The 10,092-nt window shown below is 36.2% G+C and overlaps 1 protein-coding gene across 1 annotated transcript in view; it reads left to right on the top strand.

The window, feature by feature from the left end:
- The window catches only part of LOC139737837 (uncharacterized), an 88,043-nt gene extending 82,675 nt beyond the window's left edge, over window positions 1-5,368 (top strand). The window contains exons 10-15 of the mRNA XM_071648510.1: window positions 839-968; window positions 2,657-2,738; window positions 3,171-3,285; window positions 3,933-4,034; window positions 4,692-4,768; window positions 5,251-5,368. Of these exons, the coding sequence (XP_071504611.1) occupies window positions 839-968; window positions 2,657-2,738; window positions 3,171-3,285; window positions 3,933-4,034; window positions 4,692-4,768; window positions 5,251-5,368 (624 nt within the window). The remainder of the gene's footprint in view (window positions 1-838; window positions 969-2,656; window positions 2,739-3,170; window positions 3,286-3,932; window positions 4,035-4,691; window positions 4,769-5,250) is intronic.
- The last annotated feature ends 4,724 nt before the right edge of the window (window positions 5,369-10,092 follow it).

The following is a 10,092-nucleotide window of genomic DNA, read 5'->3' as shown; positions in this document are numbered from 1 at the left end:
GTTGTCTAGTAGGCCTATATGAGGAGTCTATATCAAGTCTTTAAGGTAAAGGGTGCATATTCTATGTAAAATAAGTAAGTTTTCATGCGGGAACGTAAGTGTCCAAAAACCCAACCCCCATCATACTTATATGTGCGGGATTTCCGAGTGCGACGTGCGTATATGTTTGGGACGAACATCTTCGGACATCTTGACCCACAAAGGTACGTGAAAAATGCTGTTAGTTTTCGAATTTTCGACCCATTTTATAAAACAAATGATGCACAGGATTATTTCGTGGCGTTAGTGGAGATGCAGCTCACTCTCGGGTATTTACAATGTAGTGCAACATGCACTCGGCTTCGCCTCGTGCATGTTTCACAATTGTAAATACCCTCGAGTGCGCTACGCCTCCACTAACGCACTCTATCCTGTGCATAATTTGTATACTAATATTGCACTGCAGTAGCAGCACAGCAGCTGCTGTCAATGTGAACTGAATGTCGGTAGTCTTGCTAATTTATGAAGAATAAAATAATGTACTTGTTCGGGACCACATTCTTTTTTTTGGCCTTGAGAGGGCGCTATTGTATTCTTCATAACAGGCGCAGCATTTCTTCTTTTTTTTTGGGGGGGGGGGGATTTGTTATTATCGATATCGATATAAGTGTCGGTGCAGTTAATGCTAACTGCAACTCTAAATTCTGCCACTGATATCATTTTATTTTTGAAGTCTTTTATTCGTTTTTTTTTCAACATGAAATATGGAATTCCCCCTCTCCCCGAATGTCATTAAAAGAAGTGTGTTCATACTTAATGTAATAATCATTACTCCGTGGTATCATATTTACTTCGCCAGTTCCTCCAGCTACGAACTCCTGACAGGTGTTTTAAGGTGGTCATGTGCGGCGACTCCGGCGTCGGGAAATCGAGCTTCGTGCAGAGGTTCTGTCACAACAGCTTCACAGTCAACACACAAGTAACAATAGGTCAGTGGGTAACATAACAGTTTGTTTGCAAAAACCGATAAGTCCATATTTGTCAAATGGAGATATTTGCGATTAAAGGTCAAGAAAGATGAAGAGAATAATAAGAAAATGTGTGCTTCTTTTGCCAATAACTTCAAAAATGTACCTTTATATGTATTGACCGATATATATCATTTAAAAGATATCATTTTGTACATTATGACAGAGACCGTACTTCAAAATCTTCAAAAATGGACTTATCGGTTTTTGCAAACAAACTCTTCAAAATGTAATGCTCACAGTCGGCTTTAATTGGTTGAATGATTAAGCAGTTTTATACTCGATTCATCACAGTTTGCATACATTTTCTGTAATGGGAATGCCTGGTGTACATGCCAAAAAAAATCAAACGACCTACTTAATAGCACACGACATTATTTGTTTTGTAACATTACTCCTGATGCCAGTTGACGTAAGAATACTAATCAGCATATGTTTTCACAAAATTCTGCCGTCAGATGCTTGGTAAAATTTCAAGTACCTGAAGAACAATTGATACCGTTTGATTCCGATCGTCTATTTAAGAAGGAAACTTTTAATTAGATTTAACCAATCAGAGTACGATGACTTTTAGATCATCCCATAACAACGCAGTAAGACACACATATTGTGTGAGATTTAGAGCATACATTTATATCTACCGAAGGATTATAGTCAAGCTGGAAAAGAAAAAAAAAAGGAAAAGGTCAAAGTCGACAGGGAAAAGTATTATGATTAAGAGAAAAAGAAAAGCAAAAAGTATCAATTAGGACTTTAGTGGATTACTTTGAATGCAGAGAGAATGAGGTTTCGTTGAAAGATAAAGGAAGACAAAAGTGAAAAAAAAGAAGAGAACATGAATATTAAGGGAGCTACAAAATTACAAAAGATATCTAAAAAAAAAAAAAAAATAGATCTGGGCCGGAAAACGTCACGATTCGAAAAAAAAGGAAATAGAAGGAAAATAGCCACAACTGCAGAGAAGGATGATGTCAAAGTGGGGACTAATCAGGAAAAAGGCGGGACGCACAATCAAATGACGAAAAGTGAGTTACGAGAAAAGAGACAAAAGAAGATTGAAGGGGAAACGACTTGATGGAAGAAAATGTCTTCAAAAAGTAATTATACCTGATTCGGGATTGGAACTAATATTTTAGTTATCTGTATAGTCACCACTCCATACGATCATTTTACACTAAAAAAAGAACACTTAGAAAAATTCAAAGGCATAATGAAAATCATAACAATGTTAGTGACGACGACGACGACGACAAGAACGATGATGATGATGATGATGATGATGATAATAATGATAATAATAATAATAATATTAACGATAGTAGTACTAATAATAGAAATAAAAATGACGACGACGAGGTTGATGATGGTGCTGCTGGTGCTGATGATGATGATAATGATAATAATAATAATAATAATAATAATGATAATAATGATAGTAACACTGATAATAGATAAAGAAATCATCACCATCATCATCATCATCAGCAGCAGCAGCATCTTCACCATCATCAACATCATCATCGTCATGATAATGATAATAACACCGATAACAACATTTAAAGGATGAGCTTGTCAATAGAGGAATACCTTTGCTTGGTCGATTTTCACATCGTAGTTTATAATTATTTGTACTTGTATTTTGGGGGCAGAAATCGGATTCCACATGAAGTCCTTGGTGCTAGACAACACGGTGGTATCTCTTCAAATCTGGGACACGGCAGGTCAAGAGAGGTGAGTCCAATTTTGTACATTTATTATTTTTGTGCAGCAATGACTGGACTTCTAAAATATTCATAGCGCCCCCAGTGGCAAGGTCCGCACGTTTGATGTGTATGTCGTGAACATAACGATATTGCTGGTTATTATGTTGAGATAGAATAAACATCAGCATTAGCACAGGACATAAAATAGTTCAATATTTGACATTATTCAAGCTCACAGTAAAAGGTTGATAACTGTATTGTGTAATGACGTCAACATAATAAGAATGATAACTGTGAATGATGTCAACATAATACTGTAATAAGAATGATAATTGTGAATGATTATAATATAAACATGTGTCTGTTTTGCCGTTTTGTGGTGTTTTCACTCTTCTCCACGCGGGTGCCTTTTCATTACCTATTCACCGCCCCCTTCTTGTTACCCCTACCACATGTGTAGGTTCCGCAGCATTCCTCACGCCTACTTCAGGAAAGCTGACGGTGTTCTCCTTCTGTACGATCTCTCCTGCGAGAAGTCTTTTCTCAACGTCAAGAGCTGGATCGCAAGCATTAGGGTGAGTCAGGTAGTCGTCAATTGAAGGTTTATCTCCCTCTATCGGCCGGTGAAGGAAGGTCGCTTATAAAAATATGAACTTTGATGATACATGATGAAATTGCACACCATGTGTAAGAGCGTCAAAACTGTCTTGCCTTTATTTCCTGCACGCATTGTGTAAATTCACAAAACCCAGCCAAAAACAGAACAGAACAGAACAAAACAAACAACAACTGTTTTTTAATTGAGGTACAAACCAATCAAAATGAAATCTGTAACTGTCAATGAACGGTCTTGCGCCATGTCGCAGTAGCAAAAAAAAAAACAAAACAAAACAAAACAAAACAAAAACATGAAAGACCTTATCACTATTGGTGTATGTGCTTTTACTGTTGCTAAAATCAAACTTTGCGTGAGACGGGAAGAATAAACGTTATGTTACAATGCACTCGCGATGAACGAACACGGTCATAACGAAATTCCGGTTACAACGTGGTAAAAAAAAAAATCTGCCCCCCCCCCCCCCCATAGTTAGCTCTATGTTGTTGTTTTTTTCGCTCAGTTATAACGAAATTTCGATATAACGAAAGGAAACTGACGATACCACTATTTTGTTATAACGGGAGTTGCCTGTAATGACACTGTTTTTGCTTATGTTGTACATAGGAGCACGACGACAACGCTGTTATAATGTTGGTGGGAAATAAGGAAGACCTCGCTGCTCCTTACCGAGAAGTTCCCCGAGAGGCTGCCCTCAAGTTGGCTCGGGTAAGGAAAACCTTTGGGTAAACCCTTTAATTTACGTAAATTTACGTAGTCATTTTATGTAGACTCCGTAACAAGGAAATTCAGACCCAAGCAGAAAAAAAAAAAATAGGTTGCCTATTAGACTTCATTATTGAGTAATTAATGTGCACGTACGTTCAGTAAACACTTGAAAACAACAATCGATTCGTTCATTGTATAAAACAAAGAGATTGACTGAAATATTATGTCTGATTCTAATGATTTTGTTTATTATTAATTTTGCAGGGCAGTGGCGGATCCATGGGGCGCACCGGGCGCGTGCCCTTCTTTATTTGCAGTTAAAAGAAAGGAAATAAAAAGAAAAAAATGAAATGAAACCCGGAAGTAGCACAAAAAAAAAATGTTTGCCCTCCCCCTTTACGAAATTCCTGGATCCGCACTTGCAGAGCATTATTATCATCGTTAAGTAATGAATTATTACGTTCTTACACACAAAAGAAACCAAAATGATGATAATAATCTTATCTTTTACGATATGATGATTATTATAACAAATGTTTTTGGTGATAAAGTGGCCTCAAAAAGGTTAAGCAAATTCTCTATTTCTTTTTCAACACGAACAAAACATAGAAAGGCAATCCATTTTTGTTTCCTCTTGATTTGCTTTGTAATCCACAGGAAAACGAAGCGCTGTTCATCGAGACGAGTGCTAAGCAAGGGACTAATGTATTCGAAGCCTTTGGCCGCCTTGCGAGGTAAGGTTCTCTTACCATGAAGAGAAATATCAGAGCCGTATATACCTCACACACTTAATAATAGAAGATTAAGTACTTTTGGAGAATATTATTGAGTTTTACTATAAAATAGGAATTACATAGGCCTACGCATCATTATTCACTACAGCCTTTAGACAAGGAGATTGTTTTCCATCTTTGTAAAGGATGCACATGCTTAAAAACAGTAAACTTTTATATGGCATTTTTTTGTGATTATTACAATATCGGCAGTCATCTGCGTTAGTAACACAGAGAAATGAAATTGCTGAAACAAATTCAACTACAGTAACTTGAAGGTAAGATGTATACAGAAAGAAAAGAAGAAAATAATAGTGCTGCATTTCGTAAGTCAATTTTTTTTTTGTATGAAGACAACTAGAAATCAGTGATCTCACTGTATGCATTCTCCTTTCATTTTCAACACTTGAACTTTTTTTTCTCTCTCTCTCTTTCCTGTCCAGAGAGCTTCAGAAAAAGGAAGACGACAACGTGAGTAGGGTGTACACAATGGAGGAATTGGAAGAGGAACACAATATCAGCTTCGCGCCCAAACGGAAGCGGAAATGCTGCAATTTCTGAGCGACCAGTACTCAGCGCCGTCACCAAGTATGCTGAGCAGTGGGGTTGCACAACACGCGAAGTTGACCCTGCAGTTTTCTTGTTCTTTGTACATTCAGTTTCTTTTCCGCGGATGTGCCTAAAATCTTTAGAGAGAACGTTGGCTGCATGCGGCTTCTAATTTTAAAATTGACGTTGTCATTCTGGACTTTCTGTGATCGCAACCATACTGAAAATCGAGACATCTTTTAAAACCGAAGGCTCCTGCATTTTGGCCTTAAAGTCTTTGTTCACGCAAAACTAACAAGTAATCACTCCGTGAGTCCGGGAGGTCGTTTTCACATCTCGTAGGATGGAGGCAGTTTGCGAGCATATTTATTAAATTCTTGTTGGCTTCAGGTTATGTAGAAATGTCGAATGATATTGTTCAGTGAAGAATTATCGGCGACACGGATATTTCTATAACATTGATTTGAGCACTTAATACAGAACTCGTCATAAAAGCATCCGTTTGCTTTAACATCTCTTTATAGTAATAGGTGCAGGGAATGTGTAACTGTTTTGTCGTCGAGGAAACTGAATTCAAGTCTTTGATGGTACGATTTTACTATTAAAGCAAGTCATTGCATGATTGTAGTTATTGTTGCAGAGTTCTATCGAAACAGGGCACCACGCAAATAGCAAATATATCGAAAAAAAACCCCTTTTGATAGCAAAACTTTTCAATCAGTGATACTTCTCTAACAAACAAACAAAGAAACAAATAGACAATCAAACAAACACACAAACAAACACTATATAGTTGTCTACTTGTAAACTTTTTTTAAAACAAAATGGCTGCCTCATTGTTAGTCTAAGCCATTGGATCTTCACATCAGAGATTGACTTACATGCGTAGGTAGATATCGTGCGATTTTTTTTTTTACATCATCACTTACGAGCTCTCGTCAGTGCTGATACAATGCATCTTTAATTCTATTTTCCATCATGTATTTTTTCTCCAGGGGAAGCTTTTTACATATTAAAATTATTATTGAATTTGTAAAGCGGCAAGATTTGCTTTTATAATCGCCTGGCATTGTTGGGCCAACACATATCTCGGTTACGTTTTTCGCTTGACATTCTTTCGTTCAACTTTCACAAATAAAAATTTTTCAATCAAGGATTTCAGGTGTCAAAAAATAGCCACGAACACTTCCATCTACACCCATCAAGGGTGGTTCTACCAACGTCCGTGTAGCCCTCTTAACTCATACCACCAATTCAGATTTTTATAAAAATGGAATAAATCATTTCTTATACTTTTTCGCTGGTATGAAAAATGATATGTGTCATTTTGTATCTGCAGGGAATATTTACTCATCGGAGCTCAATTAACACTTGTTGGATACAATACTTACTTAGAATGGCGCAATGTATTAATTGAATGATGCGTCATTAAGAACTTGACACCTTCTTCTAATTGTAATTCTTTTGTAAAGTTGCTGATGTTGACTTTGATCCAAGAGAGCCATCAGGTGATTGACACAAACGAAAGTGAACAACTATTTTTCAGGGAGAAAGTTATATTCAAGATGAAATACGTATACCAAAATGATCATGGCCCATAATAATATGTAGCTATAATACTGGTTAGATTGGAAGCTCACAGTGGGGTCAACGCACAGGATTTCATCAGATTGAATAATCAAACGTGGAGGACAGCACTGATTTTACACCAAATAGGCTGCCACGGTATTTATTCTCTTCGAAACAAAACAAAACAAATGACTTATGCCACTCGAATCTAGAAAATACAAATCATGTGGACGGCTTTGTTATTGTAGCTGATGGATGGTGATATATAAAATTTCGTCACATCCATTACCAAGAGTTGTGAATTTGCCACAGGGAGAGAGCAATAATGAATTTATAATACAAGTTTCGTTTTTACCTCATTTCATCAGATTTGCATTTGAATTAATGAGAATGTGTTCAAATTCAATGATATATATATGTCTTTTTAAATTATTATCATTTTTTTTTGGTGAACGCTCTGCCACTCCCCCCTGTTCATTTCAATTCCTAAATTGATCATTCAAATCTGTTTGATATCAATCTTATTATATTTTATGTCATTCAGTTTAGAGAGAAATTCGTTCAAATTTGATAAAGAAGCATAGTTGGCATTTAATTACGTGCATTCTGGACAGACGTCTAATTCGTCCCAAGTACCGATTTCAGTTATATTCATAAGTACATAAATTCGAACTCTACACATTCGAATTCAATCAATATAAAGAAAGTAAGTTTCATGTGTGATAAATACCGCATTTATACACATCAAATTCCATTTCCACAGTTAAGTAATCTGAGTAATTTTCATCTTAATTTCAAAGCTTCGTTTAATAAATTAATTTCAATTATGTTTATGTTTTTTTCTTCATGCTACAAGTTTCACTTCATTCATTGTCAACAATATGGACATGAACTATCGCTCAAATTTGTACACGTGCAGATCCATATTTACATTCTAGACCCCTAAGATTGGCCTATTTTTTCTTTCCCTTCCTTTTATTTACAATGAAAATGTACGTCACTCGAGCCAGGCGTAGACCTATCCCCCCCCCCCCCCCCCCCCCCCCCGCGTAGAGTATATGTGACCCTGCACCATACAGGAAGTAAACCACCAGAGTAACAACAATGAAGGGATTATCAGATTAAACTGAAATTACGCATGCCTCATTAACACATTCTGCCCATAATTAATGTCAATTTTAAAAGCAGTAGCACTATCCTTTCCAAAGTTATTAGAGTTGAAAGTGAAGAGTGTGTACAAGGTTTTTCAGAAATGAAAAAGGGACTCTAAAGACACACCAAATCACACTATTCTACCAATAATGTTTGAGATAAACTGCTAAAAAACACACTTTCCCGCCCGTTTTATCACCCCAAATTTTAGCATGATGTCAAAGAAGACTTGCTTTTTCAGAAAACATGAAAAAGTCAAGATCGGCTAGGTTGACCAATTTCATTTATTTTCAGTCCCACGCAAAATCAGTGTGTGCAACTTTGGTGCACGGTCACATATCGACAGTTTTCTTGCTGGTTGTCAAATGCTTCAGCAATTACTGTTCTGTCCATATTCAAGATATTTGTGTAATTGGTCCTCGAGCAGCCGCCAAAGTCGTGCATGGATTCATGTCTATCATGCAGGCATATTTTTTTCTTTTGCGTTAGAAAGTTGTTGCGTGTGTACGTATAATAAGGTGTTGCTTCTGATGACGATTTGTCGGAGAGATGAAGACGATGGAGACGAGTCAAAGGTCTCATTTTGAAGCATTTTAAGTTGTCATTCATTTGTTCAAGCAAAAGTAATGATCTTCTACACAACTGACATTAGCAGTAATGTGAAACACTGCCCAAATGCTGTAAATGCTTGCATTTTAGTGCATCACGGCGGTGCTGAGAGGCGAATTTGAATGCGTTTTGCGAGGAATTCTAATTTCAACATGCATTCTACACGTTCATGTCAGAAAATCATGAAATATATTGCTGATGAAATCAAATTGAACGAACTAGTTAACTTGTTGAATGTTGATCTTGTCGATCTCTTAGATATGCTCGAACTTAAATGATCGCATTTGCCGCGATTTCGTTTAATAGTCGAATGCAACTCTGATGAAATTGAGCGGAAAAATTTATCTCATACAATATGAGGAAAATTGGAAAATGCAGGTTGATGTTCTGTGTCATCACACCAGTATTGCAATTTAACAAAAATAGCTGATATATATTTAAAAAAATATGAGGCCCTCGACAACGATAACAATGATGGGTGCATCTTAGCAGCATGGGTTTATGCATTCAAGGTTTTATGACATAAAATGCATGCTGGTTTTTGTTAATTCATGATACCCTCAACATCACTTTTGCTGTGAAACGAATATCTAGAAACATTCCATATATTATTTTTATATAATTTTTCTTATATTTTTCCTGAGAATACTTGGAAACACCCACAAAAAATCATTCCAAACCAAGATTCCTGTTGTAACCTCATCTGTTAATTATTGCTAGAGTAATGATATGTTTAACAACAGAAATTGAAATGCACCTTCCCGTCGACTCAGCATAAATTGCATGTTTCTGTGATATCAATGTGACTCACAGAAGACATGGAGAGCGAACATGCAAGTTATGCTCGGTCTCGCATCATGAATATATGAAGAGTTTGTTTGCAAAAACCGATAAGTCAATTTTGCAAGATTTTGAAATACGGTTTCTGTCATAAAGTACAAAATAATACCTTTTAAATGATATATTGGTCACTACATATAAAGGTGCATTTTTGAGGTTATGGTCAAAAGAAGCATACATTTTTTTTATTAATCTCTCTATTTTTCTTGACATTTAGTCGCAAATATCTCAATTTGGCAAATATGGACTCATCGGTTTTTGCGAACAAACTCTTCAAATATAAATGAACATGTGTTTTTGTGTCATAAAATCTTTAAAGCAGGATGATTCCGACATGATTAAAAGTGTCCTTTCAGCGCCCACCCTCTCATCTTGACCGCAAGAGGGCGTTATTATTGTTTTTTTTTTCATGAAAGTTCCTTGGAAAACAGATTGCAGGAACTGACAGTTTATGTACATGTAATTCGAACGTATTATAAACCATGTAATGTGACTATAATACAACTACTCATTAATGTACGAAAATTATACATGTGTGTATTCATTATGTAAATATGGAAAAAATA

The sequence above is a fragment of the Diadema antillarum genome, unplaced genomic scaffold, assembly GCF_040938485.1.
Source record: "Diadema antillarum isolate AM-2024a unplaced genomic scaffold, OU_Dant_1.0 seq00000708_RagTag, whole genome shotgun sequence".
In the NCBI taxonomy this organism is placed as follows: Eukaryota; Metazoa; Echinodermata; class Echinoidea; order Diadematoida; family Diadematidae; genus Diadema; species Diadema antillarum.
Note: the sequence above shows the minus strand (reverse complement) of the source record. Positions and strands in the feature narration are given on the sequence as shown.